Source organism: Diorhabda carinulata, chromosome 6 (genome assembly GCF_026250575.1).
Source record: "Diorhabda carinulata isolate Delta chromosome 6, icDioCari1.1, whole genome shotgun sequence".
Lineage (NCBI taxonomy): Eukaryota > Metazoa > Arthropoda > Insecta > Coleoptera > Chrysomelidae > Diorhabda > Diorhabda carinulata.
Genome location: NC_079465.1, coordinates 15417459 through 15442163, shown reverse-complemented (window position 1 = coordinate 15442163; position 24705 = coordinate 15417459). Strand labels below are relative to the sequence as shown.

The 24705-nt window shown below is 31.1% G+C and overlaps 2 protein-coding genes across 3 annotated transcripts in view; one reads left to right on the top strand and one right to left on the bottom strand.

The window, feature by feature from the left end:
* The window catches only part of LOC130895405 (uncharacterized), a 36047-nt gene extending 16201 nt beyond the window's left edge, over positions 1-19846 (bottom strand). The window contains exons 1-3 of the mRNA XM_057802654.1: positions 19143-19846; positions 13217-13423; positions 794-1063 (exon numbers count right to left, since the gene is read on the bottom strand). Coding sequence (XP_057658637.1) covers positions 794-1063; positions 13217-13423; positions 19143-19752 — 1087 coding nt within the window. The 5' untranslated portion in view covers positions 19753-19846. The remainder of the gene's footprint in view (positions 1-793; positions 1064-13216; positions 13424-19142) is intronic.
* A 2967-nt stretch (positions 19847-22813) lies between these two features.
* Positions 22814-24705, top strand: part of LOC130894702 (vacuole membrane protein 1) — a 45142-nt gene continuing 43250 nt past the window's right edge. The window contains exon 1 of one of the 2 annotated variants that reach the window (XM_057801651.1): positions 22814-23174. The gene's annotated coding sequence lies outside the window, so the exon portion shown is untranslated. The remainder of the gene's footprint in view (positions 23175-24705) is intronic. The other variant, XM_057801648.1, reaches the window with a different exon arrangement.

Below are 24705 nucleotides of genomic sequence, written 5' to 3'. Positions count from 1 at the left end.
AAACATTTGCGATATGCACCTTAAACGAATTGAAGCCGACCCTTTGTTGTTGAAAAGAATCAGTGGTGATGAAAAATGGGTGGTGTTCCAAAACAATCATAGTGCTAATACGATGAACCAGCACAAACCACATCGAAAGCAGAAAAACAACAAAAAAATGTCGTGGTGTCAGTTTGGTGGGATTACAAAGGTGTTGTGTTTTTTGAGTTCTTCCAGGAATCAAATGATTTCTGATGTTTACTGACAACAATTAATGAAACTGGATGAAGCAATCAATGGAAAACGGCCAGAATTGTCAAATCGGAAAGGTTTAGTGTTCCACTATGATAATGCAATCACACCTTTTGCAACTAGTGGGAAACTATTGGAGCTTGGCTGGGAAGTGATGCCACATCCCCCATACAGCCCTGATCTGGCACCATCTGATTACCATTTATTTCAAAATTTGCAGAATTCTTTGAATTTTTTGCTGATAAGCACCAGAAATATATTATTTGAGCAAAATGGAAAATATTGATTTTAAAAACTATTTTTTTAAAAAAAAAAAGTGTTTTATTTCATACTACAAAACCTAAATTACTTTGTGGCCAACCCAATATACTGTTTAAAAAAATATGATAATAAGTTATTCCTTGTATACTTGCAATCGCCGTCTAATCAATATTCACATGGCTCGATTTATTTGAAAAAACTTTTATCTTAAATTTTATTAAGTTTTATAGTTTTAAATACACTAGATTTAATAACTAAATATGATATGCCCGTAGATAGATAAAAATTTAATCATATGTACCTGTTATGAAATAATCTTCAATGCAAACAATTTCAATGTCAAAAATTTCTCCAAATGTGTCTATTCCAAGAACGATTAAAACTCTTTGTTTTGCTACTAATATAAAAGTTGAATTGTTATATTTGATAATGTCAATTTTTTCGACTCTAACTTTATCCGCTTCACTAATAATCGATTGTTCTTTGTCAAAAACTGCCAGTTCTTCATTTAAATTCATCACATGAACAACATTCATTTTCCCATTGTTGTCAGAGAAAAATAGAGCGCCACCTAAAATTTGATAGAACTATAATAAAAAAGAAAAATAATGTTATTTTAAAAAAATTTCGTGTTTTTCACTTCCATTATTGAGATATGGTATATAGAAAATTCCACTATCAAACAAACCAATTTTACTTAAGTCGACTAAAAAAATGGAAGTCACCTACATTATCGATACATGATAATCACTACATATGAACAAATATCAAAAAAGTGACAGTTGCATACAGATGTGTTCTTTTAAGAAGTTAAAGAAAATTTGAGAAAATTTCAGAGTTTAAACTTCAAAACGAACGATACGCATCAGCGCTTAAACGTCAAGTTTATGAATTTTTTTTGGCGTTATAAAAAATATTTACATCACAATTTTCTCTTAATATGCCCCTTATTGTGATTTTTTTGAAATAGTTGACGAAAATTTGAAAAAATTTTGGAGCTTCGATTTCAAAACGAACGATGCTAGTTGCGCACAAACCTAAACATTATGAATTTTTTTTGGCGTTATAAAAAATATTTACATCACAATTTTCTCTTAATATGTTCCTTATTATGATTTTTTTGAAATAGTTGAAGAAAATTTGGGAAATTGATTAAAGTTTTCTGTTGATAGGTTTCTTATCAAGTATCCTTAGGAAAATTTTAAGAAAATATGAAAAACTTCTGGGGCTTCGATTTCAAAGAGGATGATGCGTCTAAAGTTTATGAATTTTTTTTGGGTTATAAAAAATACTTAGATCGCATTTTTGGTCAATTTGTGAATTGTAATTAGGTGAACTTAGAAATAATTGAATAATTTCTTTTCATTTTTTGGGTCTTTGAATTTAAAATATGTACAATAACGGAGAAATATATACAAAACACATGTTTACAAAGTTTATATCTCCAATTTTCTGTAATAAAATTATATAGCCTATTATAATGTCATTCATTATAAGTTTCCTCTATTAACATTCTTTCGCAAAAGTTCAGTATATTACGTAAAAAAATATTCATGCTAGAAATCTGTGTATAACTTCAAACAAATTATTGTATACTCAGTCCTGATAACTAAACTTCTGGACAAATATAACGCACCACTTCAATTAATTTAACTATTCACAATATAAACACAAAATAAAACTTAGTTACATTGAAGTAATAATGAACACCTACAAATTAGTCGAATATGAGAGAGAGAAAGAGAGAGAGAGAGAGAGAAATGCTTTGTTGTCAAAAAATTGTTACAATCTGTAGACAAAAGCTTATAAAAACTGAAAAACAAACATAAAAATAACTAAATAAAGATACAAATAAAATAAAATTTCAATTTACAGAAGAAAACCACAATGAGTAACAAATATAGATAATAATATTAGGTAATAATTAGTATATAAGTCCATGCCCGGAATTAAATATTATTATCAGATTAGAAGTCCTTTACAGAATAGAAGGCACTTCCCAGTAAATATACTCTCAAATTATTGCGGAATACGAGAAAAGATGATATCGATTTGATTTCAATTGGCAAGTGATTGTGCATTTTTTCTGCATTGTAAAATATTGAGTCCTTAACTAATTCTGAACGTGGATAAGACAGGTAAAGATCGTGCTCCGCGTTCCTAAGTGGATAGCAGTGCAACGATCTTTCTGAAATTGGAGAAGCATGCTTACGAATTAGGCAAACGGATTCAAAGATGAATGAGGAAGGAAGGGTTAGAATTTTAATCTTTTGAAGAAGTCCCTGCAGTGAGCCCTGCTGCTTAGTCTGAATAAATATCTAACACCTCTCTTTTGTAGTTTGAAAATTAGCTCAAATTGAGTCACACCACACATACCCCAGAAGGGAAGGGCATATCTGAGATGCGACTCAATAAGGTATAATAAACTGTTAAATTCAGATCTTTAGAAACTGCTCTCAGCACAAAACAAGAGGAACATAATTTTTTAGATCGGGCGACTATAATTATGTAACCCCCATTTCAAGGAATTGTCCACAAAAAACCCTAAAAATTTCACAGATTCAATTTCACATACAATTTCACGACGTCAATAAAAAAATGCATCAATGTATTTTTATATGACAAAACTTTAGTTTTAGAAGCGTTGAGACATAGAAGATTAGAATGGTACCATGATTTAAGTGTGAATAGGTCACTAGGTATGGTCCTATGAAGTGCCGTGAGATCAGGATTGCTCCAAGAGAAACTAGTATCGTCTGCAAAAAGACATATTTTATCATTGATGTCTAGATAGGCGATGTCGTTTAAGCTAGAAAAGACATTATTTAGGAGTACACATTATTAAGGAAGAGAATATAGATTCATTTGTGCATTTGTTAGTTAAAAACCCAAATTGATAGGTAGTAAGTATTTTATATTTAAACAGAAATGTTAAAAGCCTCTTTTTTGACCAATCTTTCTATGATCTTAGATAACGTGGGAAGGAGTGCAATTGGGCGATAATTCGATGCTTGATTTTTATCTCCTCCTTTATGCAGAGGTATAATTATAGCCGTCTTAAGGAAATTGGAAAAAGTGCCATTTTGAAATAAACGTTAATTAAAGTGGTAAGATGATTTGATGGGCCATTGGGCAGACTCGAAAGCATTTTTGATGTCAGTCTATCAGTTCCAGACGAGTATTTATTTTTGATGTCATTAATTGTACTGCGAATCTCTGCTAAAACTACGGCCATATAGAAGAATCTGTGTTAGCATTAGCATCAGGGAGATATGAAACCGGATCATGAGAAGGAGTTAAAGAATTTGATAAATTTTTGACTACATTCACAAAGTAATTATTAAGGTTATCAGGTGAAGTAAATATTATGCTCGATGAAGAAGCCTTATTTCTTAGATCATTCACAATGGACCATGTTTCTTTAGAACGAGAACTGGCGAGTCTCCTATTATAATAAAAATCTTTGGCGGATTTTATTATCTTATGATAAATTTTTCTGTATAGTTTCACGTAATTTTTGAGGAAGACACTATCCGAGAATTTCCTTAGGTGAGATAAATGACCTTAACATAACCTTAATTTACCTTATTTTTCCCATAAAAGTTTGTTTTTGCTGGAAATGCATAAATATCAATCCTCCAAATTGAAGAAAAAATAGTAAAAGAGAAAAAATGGATATGGGTCTATCCTAATAACGTTTAGGCCCTTCTATACTTCTTATCACTGCATTCATGCATCGCGGCATGCTTAATATCAAAGTTTCGACAATAGCTTGAGCTATGGGTTGGTTGTGATTAGAAACAGGGGGACTATGACTTTAATCCTCATGTTGAGATCGCCTCATAGATGTTTATAGGATTCATATCCGGTCTGTTAGGTGGCCACTCTAATAAAGGAATATTGATATCATGTACCAGGATGTATTGATATCTAGTTAGCCTAGACCAATTCCATGCATAATCAAAATATTGCGTTACCATAGCAACGTACAATAACTTATTAGAAGTGTCAATGTAAACTTCTTAAACCGAATTGTTAGTATGGATGAGACTTGGGTACATTTTTACGATCCAGAAACAAAGCAACAATCGATGCAATGGCGACACTCTGCTTCTCCAAGACCTAAGAAGTTTCGTGTCCAAAAATTTGCTGGAAAAGTTCTTGCTCCAGTTTTTTGGGATTGCCATGGAGTAATCATTATTGATTTTTTGGATAAATGTAGAACAATAACTGGAGATTACTATTCGACATTACTGACCCCTCTACAGGAAAAATTTAAAGAGAAAAGACGTGGAAAGCTATCCAAAGTTGTTTTGTTTTTGCAGGATAACGCACACAAATCTCATGTTGTCATGAAAAAAATTCGTGATTTAGGGTTTGAATTACCAGATTTGGCTCCATCCGACTATCATCTCTTCCTCAACTGAAAAAAAGTTTAAAAGGTCGTAAATTTTCTTCCAATGAGGAGGTAGTAAAAGCTATGGAGTTCTGGTTTGCAGAGCAAGAAGAAACTTTTTTTTAAAGGTCTAGAGACGTTGCAGGTTCGCTGTAATAAATGTATCCAATTAAGAGAATATGTTGAGTAATAAAATATTTTGACATTGAAATTTTGTTTGATTCTATAGTAGGCTAAGAATTTTCCAATATATCCTCGTAAGTAACCACGTGGGGACGAGCGTTGTCCTGCATGAATAAAAAATTAGGCCCAACAAGCGGAGCAAGCATTACATAATCGATAATAATGTTGTCTAAGTAATATCAGGCAATCATAGACCTCGTGGGTATAGAGACCAATTCCGTACGAACATCGAAGCAAATTCCTCCCCAAAACATTTTAGAGCTACCACCAAAAGGCACTTTAGGAGAGATGTTAGAGCTGGCAAACGCTCACGTCCATCTGGAGCTTCAAGGCTAACTCTAATTTCATCGGAGAACAGAACCTGTTTTCAATCATTGTTGTAGATTTGCAAAATTTGATCTCTGAACTGTGTGTTCTCGGGTAAGCAAGGGTTTTTTGTCTGGTCTTCTGTTGCTTAACCGTGCTTCATGTAAACGTCGTCTAACCTATTTCTTAGTGCAGTTTGTTCCAAAAAACTGTCATTAATTTGATTAGTGCACTATGCTACTGGAATGATATCTTCCTAACAAACCAGCTATATATCGCATTGAATATCTTTAATTCAGGAGAATCGATTTTTTACTTGATATACTGCCAAATGAACTTCCAAACATGCATGTAATAAAAACAATAACAATCAATAGCTTGCGTTTAACAGAAACTTTGCTTCAGTTAATCCGCTACCAAATATAGAAATTGCAAATCCAAAAATTAAATTGCTAATCGATACTGGTAGCTCTAAATCAATAATAAGACCTATTGCCGAAAAATACTTTCCAGATACAATTTATCATTCTGATACTACTATATCTACTAGTCTTGGAACTAAAAACGTTAGGTATCGAGCGCTTACTCCTGCATTTCCTGAACTAAAAAACAAAAACTATCAAATCGATTTTATACTATAAGATTTTCACAATTATTTTGATGGAATTCTCGGTATTGAAATTACCCGTAAATATAGATAATAGGGATATTATTGTAGACGATCGAAAAATAGAAAATATAATAATTCCACAAATTTTATCTACAGCGAGAAACGGTTTCGCACCAATAGAAATTCAAAATCACACAAATAATTCGATAACGATAACATTACGAAAACCAATTCAAGTTACTCCATTTAAATATTCACAATATGAACTCTTTAAATTTGAAAGCTTTGCTAACGATTTTGATGAAAATAATTTTATAAAACCTAATGACAATATTACAATAAAGAAGAAAAACAAAAAAATATTTCGTTATGTAAAGAATATTCTGATTTATTTTTAAAACCAGGGGACCAACTGACTTTCACTTCAAATGTTAAACATATTATAAGAACCAAAGACGAGGTACCGGTTCACACTAAATCTTACAGATATCCCTACTTCCACAGAGAGGAAATTAGGAGACAAATTCAAGAGATGTTAGATAAAAACATAATTAGACCGTCCTGTTCCCCTTGGAGTTCCCCGATATGGATTGTTAAAAAGAAAATGGGCGCATCAAATACCCAAAAATGGAGACTGGTAGTTGATTACCGGGAAATTAATGAAAAGATAATTGATGACAGGTACCCGCTTCCCAATATATCCGATATATTGGATAAATTAGGTCGAGCCCAGTATTTTACTACCCTCGATTTGGCAAGCGGCTTCCATCAAATACAAATGAGCGAATGTTCTATAGAAAAAACAGCTTTCAACGTAGATGGAATGGATTATGAGTACCCTACCCCTTCTACATTTCAAAGAGCTGTAAATGAAGTCCTTAAAGACATCCAAAACAAAATATGCATGGTATACATGAATAACATTATCATATTCAGTAGTAGCCTTCATGAGCATATACAAAATCTGAAATTAGTATTTTCAAAACTACGCCACGCAGAGCTTAAGATACAAATAGACAAGTGCGAGTTTCTTCACAAGGAAGTAGAGTATCTAGGTCACGTTGTAACTTCTCAAGGGATAAAACCTAATCCGAATAAAATCAAAGCGATTCAAAATTTCCCTATCCCAAAAACCGCTAAAGATATCAAATCCTTTTTAGGACTAGTAGGTTACTATAGGAAGTTTATAAAAAATTTTACTCAAATTACGAAACCGATGACGATATGTCTAAAGGATCACATAATTAAATACACAGAAGAATTTATTAATTGCTTCAATACTTGTAAAAACATTTTAATTTCAGAACCAGTTCTTGCGTATCCCGATTTCAGTAAACCTTTCGAATTAACTACTGACGCTTCTAAATATGCCATAGGTGCTATTCTATCTCAAAATAATCATCCTATTTGTTATGCTAGTAGAACACTTAATTCCGCAGAAATAAATTATTCTAAAATCGAGAAAGAGTTACTTTCGATAGTCTGGTCGTGTAAATATTTTCGACCGTATTTATTTGGTCAAAAATTCACAATTTTTTCAGATCATAAACCATTGCAATGGCTCATGTCATTAAAAGAGCCCAATTCACGTCTTGTACGCTGGCGCCTTAAACTTGAGGAATTTGAGTACGATATAAAATATTTGAAAGATAAAAGTAACAAAGCAGCTGATACATTATCTCGATATCCCGATATAAATGCATTTGAAACTGCATCAATGGATGTCAATTTAAGTGACATCGATGAAATAATGAATGAAGAATTTGAAAGAATTAATTCCAGTACTCTCCCGAATTTAGATAATTTAGATCTTACAAATATATTAGATTTAGATAAATCTAACCAAAACGATTCAAATATAGGAAATCTCGTAAGCAATAATTTACCAATATTACCTATAACGGAAGAACCGAATCCTAATAATAATGAAGACATTGAAACAGTACATACATCTGTTGAAAATCCTATTCTATCAATTCCAATTAGCGAAAAACCATTAAATATGTATAAAAATCAAATATATCTTACTAATTGTCAAATAAATACCTTTAAGGTTAGAAGAGAGAAAATATTCGTCTATACGTTACATTACAGGTAATTGACATCGAAAATAATATAATAACCTTCATTAAAGAATATATTGACCCCAGAAAAAATTATGCACTTTATTTCCAGAACGAACCCTTATCAAGAATATTTATTGTAACTGCACAAAATATGTTTAAGAATTCTGCATTTAAATTTACAATGTGTACCAAATCAGTAACAGATATTCAAACAAAAGAAGAGCAATTAGAAAAAATTAAATATCATCATATATATAAATCAGGTCATAGGGGCATAAACGAAGTTAAAACATCTCTTAGTTGTAGATAGTACTGGCCGAAAATGATCGAAGATGTAGAAAATTTTATCAATAATTGTGATACAAGCTTGAAAAATAAATACAATAGGAATCCCCCTGTAGTCAAATTTAGCCTAACACCCACAGCGTCTAAGCCGTTGGAGCATGTACATATGGATGTTTTTAAAATTGCAAATAAAATCTATTTAATAGTAATTGATTCTTTTTCACGTTACGGACAAGCTTACCCCATAGTAAGTGTTACAGGATTTTCCACAGTAGACTCTTTACTAAATTTCATAACTCACCATGGACTACCTCAAAAAATAACAACAGATAGTGATTCTGAATTTAAGAATTTCGATTTAGAAGACTTTTGCAAACTTCACCATATAGAATTGCATCATACCACAGCGAAAAATAGCAATTCCAATTCGCCAGTTGAACGATTTCATTAAAGTATTTTAGAACATTATCGATGTATACAGGAAGATAATAAAAATTTTACACCGGATCAAATAATGAAACACGCGATTCTTAGTTATAACAATTCAGTTCATACCGTAACAAAATTCACGCCTTTCGAAATTATAAAAGGACATATATACAATCCTGACCCGTTTGACCTGAATGATCATTTAGTTATATCTCAATACGTTCAAAATCACAAAGAAACCACTAAACGCTTATACGAAAAAATTAAACAACAAAACGAACAAACTAAACAAAAGGTTATAGAGAAATTAAATAGGAAAAGGTCCGAACCTTTAGACTATTCAAAACAAAAAATCGCCTACGTAAAAACTAAATTAAGAAATAAGAAACTCCCTAAATTTAAACAAACTAAAATAATCAAAGATAAAGGTATTCTGCTTAAAACCGATTAAGGTACGTATCATAAAAGTATTGTTCGAAAACCAAGAAGTTGTTAAAGGATGTCGACGAGCACGCGAATCCTGATGCTTTACGTGATTCTTCGCGTATTTCAAGCGACCTGTAGTGCAGAAGACATACAGGTTACGAAAATTCAAAACTTCCTTCTTCCTATCCAATTAGGAAACGCTAGATTAGTGTATAATAAACATACGTTTTTACATTATTTAGATTTAAGCCAACTTATTAAGCAAATAGATAGTCTAGTTACGCATTTCAATTACATAAAAAATAGTATTACAACTGTAACCACTACAAACACTATATCCTATCACGCTTTAGTACAAAACATGTTAATAAGAACCGAGTATTTGATCAACATTGTACAGAAAAAATTCGAATATTTGAATCCTCATATCAGAAATCGAAGAGGCTTACTAAATGGCGTTGGTAAAATAAACAAATGGCTATTTGGAAACCTCGATTCAGATGACGAGATAAAATACGATAACGCAATTACTTTATTACAACAAAATCAAAAGAACATTATCCATGGAACTAACCTTCAAATTTCTCTCTATAAGAAACTCATTGATCATTAAAATAAGTCAATTACTATTTTAAATAAAAATCAAGCAAATTTTAATAATGGTTTACAACTATTCTCAGCCTCTGTATATAACAGAATTGAAACACTAGAAAGTTATCTAACATTTCAAAGTATGTTGTATCAGATTAATTCAGACTGTCAGTCAACAATAACGTTTATAGATAATATTGAGAATGCAGTTTTATTTTCGAAACTTAATTCTGTACATACGTCTATAATTTCTAGTTCGAGATACTGGACATAATTCAACATTTAGGAAAACTATATTCAGAAAAACAGATAGAAGTCAATATCGAAGAAACAATCATTCAACAAGTTACAGCAAAAAAAGTCCTGATAATACCGATTCAACAAGAAAAAATACTTTCAAAATGTCAATCCGATCAATACCTCGAAATAGAAGAACCATCAGTTGTCAAAATCCCAAAAAAATTGTGAACTATGGATCAATAATCAACGATACATCAATGACGACGAAATCAGTTACGGTAAACCATTTGTCCTGTCTAAATTAGAAACAATAGTTATTTTCCTAACAAGTGCGCAAAGTGATACTTTCCCGCACGCGACTGCAGTTGTCCCGAACGACGCAGAGCGGAGTTCGGGCAAGCGGTCAAGTGCGGGAAAGACACTTTACGCATGAGTTAGGAACATTATTTTTTCTACGACCGAATATACATAAAAGTATACCAACCCCTTTTTCAAAAATTATTTTATTCCAACAAACATAATAATATACAAAATTTTAACTAAAAACTATTAATTATTATAAATATTAATATTGAAAACACAATTTGTTGTATTCTGTAGACTTGTAAGAATTGCCGGCCCAGTGGAGTTATTTGGTTTCAACTGGAAGGTAGATGACGTCGGTGAAGATGGCATCGGTTGCAGGTCGCATAAAGATGACGATGACGGTGACGGCAACGGTTTTAAGTCATTTGTAGTACAGAGAAACTTTTTACCATCGAATAGCGGGACCATAATGTATTAGATTTCAAAACCTTACTTAGGTCTGAAAAATACGCCAGAAATACCTCTTCCTTATAAGTTTTGGCCCCTTTCTCCTTACATCATGTAACAAAATGGTCGTATTGCTTCTCATACTTTAGTCTGGATTTGGCAGGTAACAGCTCGGAATTAGCTTCATTTGCAGCCTTCAAAACGGCTTGGGGAAGTTATTCGTCGGATGAATCCATTAATATTATTGTATCGGATTCGGTTTAATGTGGTTTAATTTAAAAGAAGATTGTTCTTATTCGGTCACATCCAAGACGTTTTGAACAACTTTGACGTTTTAGTAACAATTACACGCTTGGGTTGTCATAGCAACTGATATCAAACCAGTTTTGATATTTGTTTCTCCTTTGAAGAATGTCACTTTCCCGCACTAGTGCGGGAAAGTGACACTTTCAGAACTAAAATGCGTGCGGGAAAGTGGGTTAAAACGCACGGTCGTAGAAAAACAAATTATCAACTTCAAAACACTACGAAAAATATAACATAACAAATCTCAATCTCGATGATCTTTTCCAAATCAACGAATTGTCAAGAAAATTGAAGCCGATCCAAGAAATTTCCAATACACAGAGTCATACAACAACAATCGAAAGCCTTTTAGCGATAATATTCATTATTTTAATAGCATGTGTCTTGTTCAAATTCAAATCAAAAATTTTAGTATGCAGATAACACACAAAAGAAAAAAGTCAAGAAAACCTGGAAAGGGCCCAAAAATCGAAAAGTAAATCCATACTTTTCGAGACATAAGGAGGGAGGAGTTACATACGCCGCTTATCGAGGAAACTTAAAAGCGCAGCAGAAACATTATACTTTCTGAGAAATTGTTACTTAACAACATATGTAGATAAATCTTACTTTCTTGTAATTACATTTAATATAATTCATTCTCTGTTCATATCTCTAACAATAAACTTGTAATTGCTTGAATAAATATATTTTTTAAAAACTAATTTTTCGTTAAGAAAACCAAAATTTGCATGTCATTTTTTTGTGTCTTTAATGAGATTATATCAGAATATTTATGATGCATACGTTACGCGGCATGCCGACAAGGCAAAAAATAACGTGCCCGCAAAAAGTGAATTGTGTGTGGAAGGAAACAAAATTAAAGTTCAATGATAAAAAAGTTTTAATTGATTACATTAAGGCCGCTTGACATGATGCAAGACAACGTGCAATGCACTGCAAGACGCAATATATCTTGCTCAAAAGCATGCGCAGATGAAGTTATGTTTCATGCAAGATCTCGTACTTGCAACATTATCGGTTTGGTGTCATTTTTATTGCGTACAAGCTACAATTCTAGTGAAAAGTCTAGATACTTTATGCTTAACAAACAACCCATCAGGCCCATCAGGTTCCAAAAGTAAGACAGCAGCAAATATAATTATTACAGCGATTCACTGACCACTTATTCACGTTAAAGCCGCTTGACATGATGCAAGACGACGTGCAAGAAATTGCATGCAATTCCTTGAAAGATCAAAATATTACATAGACGAATATTGCATGTTGTTTGACATTATGCAGATCTCTTCCCATTGCATCATGGTTGCCACAAATCAAAATTCTAAAAGTAAACAATTTCCTAACTTCAAACTTTATTTAATATTTTATGGGCAGTTTAAAATTGAAAATAACAAAGCTAATTAAAGTAAACAAGAAAAAAGTGGCCAGTACATCACTAGCAATAATTATATCTGTCTCTGACTTGCTTTTGGAGTCCGATGGACAGATTAGCTAGAGAATTAGACGTGAAAACATAGAAAAATTAGTTGAGAATGGATTAAGAAACATTTGAAAAACTCCTAAGGAAAATAAGACGTAATATTAGCAGATTATAAACTTGTTTGCGCATGCTTTTGACCAAGAAATATTGCGTCTTGCATTGCATTGCACGTTTTCTTGCATCATGTCAAGCGGCCTTTACTCACTTATTTTGTAATTCTCATTTTCAAAATATAAAATGAGGTTAGGAATTTGTTTGCTATTAGATACTAATTGAATTTTTGTTAATGGCAGCCATAATCCATTGGAAAGAGACTTGTATAATATCAAGCGACGTACAATATTCATCTATACAATATTTTGATCTTGCAAGGAATTGCAAGCAATTTTTGTTTTATCTTTTCACTTTGAATTTCATTTAATTTTAATAAATTAACTACAGAATAACTGAACGGTTTATTTTTTTTTTTTTCGAATAATAAGAAAAAATTTAGTTTAAAGTATTTTTAGCGACTATATCTTATGTGAGGGAAGGGGGGATCCAGGCAAATCTTATTAAATCTCACCTAAGGGAAGGTGGGAGTCTAAACTGATCGGAAAATGGCTCACGTAATTAATGGATGCCCCTTTATGAGATTTAATTACACTTACCATTACTACTACTTTGATGCCATTGCATATTTGTAATTCTTTCTAATTGAGAATTATATCTTCCTAAAAAATGAGCATTGGACTGCATGTTCTCACAAAAATGTGCAGCACATAATCTCCAAGCTGTAATATCACCATTAATATGTCCAGTAAATATGATAGATGCATTAGTTTCATCAAACGTAATAAGATGACTCCATGTAAATGCTAAAAAGTAGTAGATAATTATAACTGACTAAATGGTATAGCTAATAAATAATAAAAACCACGGCAAATACCTAACGTTATTAAGTATGGGAATAAAATAGATTTTCAAGGTCTGTTGTGTTTGAAATTAATTCTAACTTCGAATTTCCCCTTTCGAATGATAACTCAAAAATTTATAAGGTTATCACAATAGTGAATTTATATGACATCATTTGTGATGAAGTTTTTAGTTTTCTAGCACCAATGGTATAATGAATTAGATTTCCAAATTTATTTTTTGACTTATGACACTATTTGAGTGGAGTTGGGATATGTATTTAATTTGAGATAAAAATAAGTAATATTATATATCATCAACCATATATATATATGTATATATATATATATATATATATATATATATATATATATATATATATATAGTCAATTTTTTATCTGTCTTTCAAAAATTATAAAAAAAAAACTAATTTTAAAACAAAAGAGACCTAAAATTAAGACGATTTAGAAACATAAAAATATCCTAGGTACTATCCTATTATTCCATTATTATTTTAATAAGCGACATAAATTAAATGAAGTTAGTTAAAGGTTTACAGTAAATAAAGTACAAGTCCATAGAGATTGCAGCCAAAGGAGAAGTTGAAGGTTTTTTTATTAGAACTTATATCAAAATTTTGTTAGTTCTGTAAGGACAAATAACTTTATATATTAGTACGTCAGAGGTAAACTCTCGTAAGTGACATTTTGTAAACTTTACAGGGGAGCAGTTTTAATGTTAAATTTTCGTTTTTATTGTTGTTCACGGTTTTCAAATGATAAAATTAGAGGTCATCAACTTCTAATATTCCTTGACATATTATTCTAACTAAATAGTAGTGAATATTACCATATGATTTCTCCCAACTAATTTGAGGGGGAACAGTTACGAAATTTTACCTCTAACAATTTTATTGTGCCGCAAATAAAATTTTAAATGTCGTAATTTCATAACTATTAGAAGATGATAAAAACTCATTTTATTATAAGAAAACTATTTATTAAACCTTAGATACAAAAATATAAAAAATCCTTAGTGTTAAGAATAATAATTTGTAAAACAAAACAGAAACACCATAAAACATGTAAACAAGAAAAGTAGTAGCAATACCTCCTATAACTGTTACCTTCTGGACTCATACAGTGGCATATTTTGAAATTTGATGCCCTAGACCGATTAGGTTTGTCTCCCCATAAATCAAGGAAAAAATCGTCTAATAAACAAACAAAACCATACAAAAATTAACACCATTTATCAAACATTCACATTTTTAGTGATGCACAAATGTGCACAAAAAAATGCGTAATGCTATTTCTATGCATGGAAATGCTTCCTTTCAATCTCTTTCTTTAATAAATAGGTTAAATTGCCTTAAACTCATTTTGTTTTTACACGTCAAGAATTGTTCCAATTATAGTGCAAATGGGTATAATTATTGGAGTCTTATGGCGTTAGCTCTCACTTCCGATTCAGATATTGTATCTAATTTGCCTAGAAATGTATGCGGTAACTGCATCATAAGAATATTTGCATCTTCTGAACTCGCTCAACAATTGGTCGCATATTGGAAAGAAGATATTGACTCTAAAATGGTCACGTCCTTGTCTACTTTCTTCCTCTTAATTATTCTCTTATTGATGCTTCTGTCTTCTTCTGAGCGTTTTCTTTTCCCAACTTCTTCAAAAGCACCACCCTTTTGTTTCTATGATAGTGTTGCCTTTTTTCTCCAGGTGTAAACTGTCTTAACATACTTGCATCTCTTTCACAATCAGTACTTAATAGGGGTATACAGTTGTAACTCAAGTTACTCGAGTTTACGTCTATCATATCATGAAAGATACATTAAATTCACATTGGCTATGACATCATTCATTAGCTGTGCAGATATCCACTCAAGAATATACACCTCGATAACCCAGTTACTCATACACATAGACTTTACTGATAAATAAAACTGAAAATTTTTTGTGAGACTCGTAGGTCAGCCAAATAAAAATTGTAGGCGTATTTTTTCAAAAAACTGTGACACTACTTTTCTATTTCAGAGACGAAGGCTCAGTTATGCTGTCATAAACTCGCTTACTTTTGTTGTATGCGGGATAATGGTCGATTTTTCGACCAGCTAAAGGTTCGGCAATGAAACGTGAAGATTTGAGGTGAGGCGTGCAGCGCGCGGTGATGTGGTAGGGAAGACAGTCACATCCTGCCGGGACCCAAGTGGTTTGCCATTTAGTCTACAATGGAGCGTTGGACGGGTGAACCTCGCGTTTATGCAATTAAGACTTATTATTATTAAAATAGCGAGAGTTTAGTGCAAGCGCGTCGGGATTTTAAACGGCATTTTAACATACCGCCTAACCAACCTCTGCCGTCAGACCATGCAATTAAAATGTGGGTAAACAACCTCGAGCAAACTGGATCGACGTCTAGAAAAAGAGGTTGTAGTGCCAGAACGTTTCGAATCCTTGAAAATATCGAACGTGTTTGACAAGCAGCGTTAAGAAGTCCACGTCGATCGACCGTCCGTTACGCCACACGCCTTCGAATAAGTGACAGATCGGTTCAGATTGTTCAATGTAGGAACTAAATCTTCTCTACATTTTCCAACAAGTCGAGTTCAAGCTAGCATGTGTCAAAAAAATACTGCTAGTATAAAAAATTCGTCCGGTTTTTTTTTTCTAATTTTCGGTAGTACTTACTTGCAGCAACAAATTAGCAACAAATTTTGGTTCACTAGTTGACTCGATATTCATAGATTTATCAAAATTTTATGCTAGCTTGCAATTGCAACAAAATCGCGATTTCAGCAAACTAAATAGCAACAAAAAAGCTACAAATTTTGCATATTTTTTTATTGAGTTTTGCTAATTTGACGTTGCTACCTTGATAGAGCTTTCTAGTGATGTTCTAGAAAGCACCCAGTGTTTCTTGCTCTCCCCAATTTAGTGGTTTTTATGTTTACAGTTGGTGGTTTTTTTGAAAAAAAAAATAAGGTAAGTACCTGAAAATGCATAGATTACATAAATCAATTAATTTATGCGGTACACTTTACGGTTAGGAAAATAATTAGATTCTTTTAGCATTACCTAAAAATCAAAATAATATTAGTGTGCTATAAATTCTAAAAATTTGTTAAATTTATGATCTTTATAGACAAATATAATAAACATGGTAGAAGCGACTTGTTCTGTTTTGGTTTTTGTATAGAAAATGTTAAAAGGAAAAACAGATTTGCGGTTGTGGCGTAAAAGAGAATTGTGTGTTTCAAAGTGTATGAACATCTTGAAAACTATAACAAATAACAAAATAACGGATAATGCAAGCCAACTTAGTAACGTCCTAGAATCATGTGAATTTTATTAACAACGTTTTGATTTTTTAGGATCATCATCATATTTATTTTTCATAATACCCACTAAAAATAGAGTTCCAATAATCAATCGCGTTTATATAAAACAACTATTTTCCACTTACTAACCAACTTATAAATTATAAAAGTCTATTTTCTGTATGTTTCTGATATATTGAGATCTTATGACAGGAAATGGTTTTCCTTAGCATCAATTTTGAGATTTATTTTTGAGCTAAATATTTTTGTAGACAAATATTCACGAATTGTTATTTTGATAAATTGCAGGAAACACTGAGGTATGATATACAAATCATATCTTTTCAGAATTTCAACTTGATGGCGGCCTTAGATTTACAAGAGTTGGTGGGTTTTCCTCCAGATAAATTATTTACTTTCATAGACGGTATAACCGATGAACAAACTATGGACTCTGACATAAGAGGCGAATCAGAAGCAGAGGATGATATTTCTGCGGCCAATTTGTTAGATAAGAGAACGCCTATGTGCAAAAAGAGAAGTCTTAATGAAGCAACTAGCGTTAATTTTGACAGCGACGATTCTGTAGCAGATCCCAACTATCAAGTAGAAAGAAAGAGACCTCATACCAAAGCAGATTACGAATTTTCTGACAAGGATGAGCCCCCTCTTTCAAATTTTGTTCAGTCAGAGCCTTTACTGACTAATGATCCTGATTATCCTTGGTCAACAAGTCTGTAAATGGAACACAGCTTTGAAGCCTTCATCTTCTCAAGATCACATGGTCCTAAAAGGCCAACAGACCAGTCGTCAATAAATATTTTTTCCAATGTCTTTGGTGATTATTTTGTAAAATTAATAGTGAAAGAGTCCAATCGCTATGCACAACATAAAAAAGTACATTTCATTTGACTTTGACACAGTTAAAACATTCATTGGAATAATAATTATTTTAATAAGCTCTAGAGAGTGGAGAATCTGATAGTGCCGGTACTAGCAACAGTCGACAAATGGAAAGATAGGGGCAGAAAATGTGTACCAATTGTTAGTACAATGCATACAAAGTACGAAAAATCTACAATAGAGCAGGAAGTCAAGGTAGTGGCTGAAACTTTTTCGTTATTTTGTTGATGCTGCTATAGTAAATTCATTTATTTTATATAAAACAACCAACAAACCACTGTTCAAACCAAAATCACATCTTATGTTCAAATATGCTTTCAAATCAGCAGATAGGTGATTACAGTGGTAGAAAATCTCAATAATCTCAGTTGGTGATTGGGAGAAACAAGGCAAAAAAAGAAGATAACAGAGCAGTTAATGTTGAAAATACAGTAGGGCTCTCAAATGTTGGTGAACACCTGCTCACTAAAGCAACATCAAGGTGATGTGCAAGTTGCAGTACTGAGAGAACACCCAAGTGGTCAAGTGTTACATGCACGAAGCGTGAAGTTGCATTTTTATTTCATGTTTTGCTCCATTTCATAACAAGTAAATAAAAAAAATATTGTTTGGTAAAGTTTTAGGAATTACTCTTTTTATGTTAGCATATGTAGAATAAACAAAAAGAAATAATTTCATTTTAATATTACTATTTCTCCCAGTTTCCAATATTGTATATTGTACCTTTAAAACTATTACTTAAAAAAATAATATATTCATAAATACTTTTAGTGAAAAATTACATAGCATGGATTTAGACAATCAGTAGTATCATTTTTCTTTTTCTATAGGAACTGGTTAATATATCAATCGATTTCTCTCTTGCTTTTGGATACTGGATTTAACGAATGACTTTACAGAAAAAAATCAGCTTCTGTTTGTCATTATTTGCCCTATAAATGTTTAATGATGGTAAATTGAATGGCAAGTAAATATTCAAATATCTTTATGTAGATATTCACTGCTGTATAAGTTTAGTTTATTTTAGATGATTATTTACTTGTCACACCCTCAATATAAAAGTGAGTGAACATTGAATTGCAATACACAATCAATTATGAATTAGTTTCAGGTCAAAATTACAGTTAGCAATATATATTTACTTATTGCATATTTTCTTCATGTGATGTTGATAAGACTAGAAAAAAGAAATTTAATTTCTCTCTTTTTGTTTGCTAGATTTCAATTCTTTACAACTAAATATGGATTCTTGAAATTTTAGAAATTGGATTAGGTAACGATTTGAAAAAGTATGTATTTTTCAAATCTTACAATTAAAAGTCTCAAGGAACACAATAAATTGTTTCCTACTGTCCAAAATGCTTTTAAAATGTTGATTAATGTATCTTAGTTAATGTTATCTTTATATTTGTCATAGTTACCAAAAATTCATTTATATGTTCATAACATACCTGTAGGTGTCACAGCATGTATTCTTTTCTTATATTCTGCCAACTTCACTGCAATTGGTAAGCGATTAGCGCAACTCCACTTCAATTTTTCTGTTAATACAATTGATTCAGATACATTTGAAATGATTGCATATTTAATCTGTTCATTATTATTCAAATATTTCATATAAACTTCTAAGCTGTGTAGATTTGTCAATACAGCTAAATAGCATTCTGTTCCATCTGCTAGCCCCTTAGGAGACCACTTAGCACAAATTGGAACAGGATCCACAGGTTTAGTATTATTCAAAGTAGCAGAATATTCAATTTTCATGACAATATCATATACATCTTCTCTAAGTAATTTTGTATGAAAACTGTTTACATCTATATCAATACATTGCGATGGTGTAAAAGTACTAACTTTTATATGTTGCTTTTTGCATGAAAATGTCGATGAATCTTGTGTAAGATTTCCAGTAAAAGAAAGAATGTATACTCCTGTATCATTTATAACAAAAAATCGATGATCCTCTGAATAATCGCAAGCAAAATTCAATTCTAAATGATTTAATAATTTAAACTGATCTAACAATTTGAACTGAACACTCATTTTTGTAACCAAGTACATATATTCATTACTCCAAAATACATAAGCAAACTTATAGGTTATAATGAGCTTCTTTTATAAGCCTATTTTCCGAAATACAAAACGGTATACTGGCTATACCTTGTTTTTAAGCTAGGAGTAATTTGAAAAACCTGAATCACACCACTAAAAGTTACTAGATTTAGAGAACAACCCTGATTAAGAGTGTGTTCCGAAATCGTCGTGTTCAAAATCTGAATATTAACTTCAAAACGGCTTTTCATTGGCCCAGGTGACAATCATGGAACTGAAATAAGTGAAAAGTCAAAAGGCTATGTTTTTATTTGTAAATAATAAATGTGATAACCTGCTAAATAATTATGTGAATAAGTGGTAGTTACCGTTTATTTATAATATGAGAGATTAATAATAACATAGCGTAACAATAGTGATGGCGAGGTAGAAAATAAGAGAAAGAAGTTTCCGGGGGTTACAAAAATGGGAGTTACATGATGTGGATTTGAATGATCAAGTTATTAAAACGTTTTAATTCGCAGCCCAATGATGAAACAGATGTAGATTTCGTCAATGTTGAAACTACTAGAAACTTTGCAGATATTTATATGGTGAACGGACTAGCATTTGAGTCGACAACTTTGCAATTACAGGAGAACCACGTTTGGTTTAAAATTTCTTAAATTAAGATTTTTTCAATATTTATTTTATGTATGTGGTATTAGACTGTACCTCATTTATGTTAACAAACATTTTTTATTGAAAAATAATTTGAAGTTTGGCACTGATAAAAATATATTTATAGATAATATATGCGAATCTCACCTTATTTCTTAATAATACAAGCTATGTATAAAATTCAACAAATATATGTATGCTTTTAATGCCAAAGTTATACCTTTGTGGAAACAATCTCAATACCATTATTTCCATAATTACCTACCCATACTTTAGTAAGAGAAATATCAATATTTACCAAACCTGCAATTTTATTATTTTGAAATTTTTATTCGGTTTTTACAAAACTATCTGACTATAACATTTTTAACTCTTTGGTTTTGTTTGTTAATTTAAAATTTCTTTTATAATGTAATAACTACAAAGTGCAATATTAAACTATAATGTTGTTTATTAACCTAAGAAACATATTAAATGAAAAGTATAAGGATTTCATTTTTCAATAGGGATGTTCAATAAACAAGTTTCAAAATAAAATAAAATGGGACATGGGAGAATAAAGACCGCTGGTACTTGGAGTAGCATCCATATTTAATCAAAAAGTTATACAATGAGTTCTGATAACCAGAAATGACGAATGAACAAAGTTTACGGAAAACCAGTACAAAATATTTTTAGGTTAGGCATTGACAAGTATGTTATCACAGATGTGTAAAAAGTATCGTATGAAACTGGCTGGCATCTAGCCAATCAGAAGTCATCAGAATTGCCAACTTAAATTCAATTTACTCCTCCTAGTTTAAAACCAAGGTTTATAGTGATAATGACATCATGAATAGGTATGCATTCCGAAATATACTTGGTCACCTGATTTGATTCCTCTTAATTTAGGTTTCGTTGTATGTAATGAGTAATACATATTAAATATTTATTGTAATAATAAAATTTTATTAATTTTCTAAACAAATACAAAAATCAATTATTGTACATATTGATATGGCTGAATAGGTATTTAAAAGACCTTTCAAATAATGTATTACAACACCCACATTTCCAATAAAAAATTTTAGTGATGACGTCATCACACTCGCATAGATGACGTTATAAATAAAAAGGTATTCTTAGGAATAGCCTGTTTTAAAATAAAAATCGACGGGTTTCCTTAAAGTCGCTGATTTACGAAATAACGAATTTATTCCTTTCATATGCACCATACATGGGAAATATATGCAAGAATAGGTTACATCTGCCTACTAGTTCACGGTAAACTGGCACTTTGCCAAATTGGTGATTGTTGTACGACCAAAAACAGTGAAAGCTTCATAACTGATTGTTGCCACCATAATGTAAAAAACTTCTCAAAATTTTATAATTAGCCTCCAGGTTCAAAAATTTAAAATCCTGGCTCATTTTCTCAAGCTACTTGTTTTCGTATTGATAATATAATTCTGTAAAATACATCTTTAAAATAATGTATGGGATACGTAGCCGCTGGATAGTGTATTCAGTAATTATTTTGAAATCAGTAATACTGATATGTTTATTCACAATAAAAATAAATTACTTGACAAACACCACATGTTTCAAAAGTACTTATAATGTCCCATAATGCATAAAATCATGAGATAGATTCTCAAGTTTGCAATCTGTGTCGCTTGAGTTTTCAAAATTCAAATCACTTTGCAACCTTAAAAAGTACTCACTCATGGTTGATAAACTTGAACCCAATAGTGGAAATTAATTTCCAAAAAAACTAAGTATTCTAAATTTTCTGAACTATTTGAAAGCTTTCAGACTAAACAAAAATTTCAGTTTCAGCTCTATACTACACTGAAACAGACCTTAAAAGTATCTGTGGAGGCTTCTTAACAACAAATAACAATACAAAACAGCTCTCGCTACCGGAAAAGCCAAGAAAAGCTTACAATGGTACATACTAGAAAATCGATTGTTTACCCCACGGCAGTTATTGTGACGTAGATCAGCTGATAGAAGAGAGAACGATGAGACTTGAAATTATTTTCTAAGTTCTATCAAAAATCACTTATTTGTAAAAAAATTAGCAAAAATTAGAGAGTGAACAAATTCTTAGGGACAATTTTTCACGCTGTTTTGTTTGGAAAGGTTAATGAGCTTTGACGCTACGCATAGTTACCCACGGAACATTCTCAGGGAATGTTCTGTGTAGTTACCTGTCTGTCATAGAGTACGTTCAATAATATAGAGCGGCACTTCGTTCTACATTCATTTTTAAGATAAATAGAATAGAAATTAACGTCATCTTGGGTTACATAGTTCAATAGTCTCTATTTGGGGATAATCATTGAAAAGACGTTTGGAATATTCGGATTTCGGAGAAGATCCTAGAGTAAAAATCATGTATCCCCCTAACAAATTCAAGGTGACATTTGCAGTTTTCATACTATAAATAGTTAGCTTTGTGTTATTTTCATAGTATATGTAATGGGTATTCGAAAACTCATACTTTCATATTTTTACTGCGTATGCAACCAAAAGAACAACTGTTAGAAATTAATGTTGTCTAAATATATACATGAAATGTCACTTAAATAAAAAGCAAATAGGGATTTAAACATGTGACATGTCTCCAACAAGAGAAAGGAGACATGATTGACAGAAAAATCAGATTTAGTATTTTGACAATTTTCGGTATAAGTTGGACTGAGAGTTAACCATTTCATGTTTCAAGCAGTTGGTTTTCAAACGGTTATGTGTGTGTAAGAAGCAATTATCTTTTTAGTAAACAAAAAGTAAGTTATATTTTATATTATTAATATTAAACAAAGCCTGGTTCATGAGGAACCAGCTTCATGCTAATGAAATTAACAGAAAATTTTTAGGTTAAGTTAATCGTTTTCTTTAGAAATATTAGTAAAAGAAAATTAAAATTAGAAGGGAATTGATCTTCCATAATAAACACGTAATTCCCATTCAGTGTAATTTATACCTCACATTGGTCGAATACTATTTAATTCTTAAAAATTAATAAGGACACGTAATGTCATGTTTAACTCAAATTTTGTTTTGTGAATGAAGTTTTTTTTAAACAGAAATCAGAAAACGTATTATATCTTGAATTAATTTGTTTCTTAATTATCATATCACATTCATTTTTCAGAAAATTATCCTTGAAATACTGTCTTTAGTTACAACAAAACTTTCGAAATTCCTGCATTTGTGATATAGAAAACGAACCTCTCGCCAGAATTTTGTAATTATTATCAATTTTCAAAATTTAATTTATAAACTCGATTAATTAAACATATCACATTATAAACAAACTTCATATTACTTTTTTCTATAGCTTGATCACCTTCATGAAATATTTAAATACAAAATATAGAAATATTGAATCAGATAAAAATTCAATATTCAGAATATAAAAGCAAATGACAACTACATAAATAATGGCAATTCTAGAGTTATGTCAGCATTGACTTAATTATATGAACAAATAAGTAAATAAATAAACCTTTATTTGTAACATCTAGGATATATATGTCTCCTTTAATTCAACTGTCCTTTTATAACTTGGTCTGTATCAAAATTTAATTTGACATTTAAAATTTTCATAATTAATTATACTAATCAATAGAGATCACCTCCAACATGAATACCAAAATTAAAATCTTTTTTCAATGACACTAAATAATTTTTTCTTCTAAATTGTTATACATATGTAAAATTATAAAATTAAATTATTCATAGCTACATTAAAATTTGTCAAATAGACTAAAACTAAATTGAAAATTCTCTTTTTCTTGTATTTGACTCTGTTTTAAGAATTTTTGAATTTTTATAATTTAATGTAAGCTTTCGTAGTTTGTTAATGCGATTTTTTTTATCATATTGATGACTTTTCAATCTATTTTACAAATATTAAGATGTCTGTCCTATGTAAACAGCGTAATAGTCATTACAAGGTACTGAATACACAATATCACAGCTTTTTTGTGTGTTTTGGATTTTAGTTCAGTGAAATATTTCAATAATGTACAAAAGGTATGATCCTTTTTGACTTTTTATCAAAATAATTGGCTCGTTGTTTTGAGAGTCCTTGTACATATGGTAAGTAAATGTGATCACCTTCATAAAATGTTTTGATGTTTAAGTTAGTGTTTGTTTATCCTCCTCTTGAATATGCTATTTTGCAATTTTTGAGGATAATTATTTTCTCTTGATGCAGGTTTACTTATTGAATAGCTAAGCATCTAAATTCAGAATCATAGTTGGATAGTTCTATCAGCTAAACTTATAATCCCTGATCTCTCTTGTGACAGG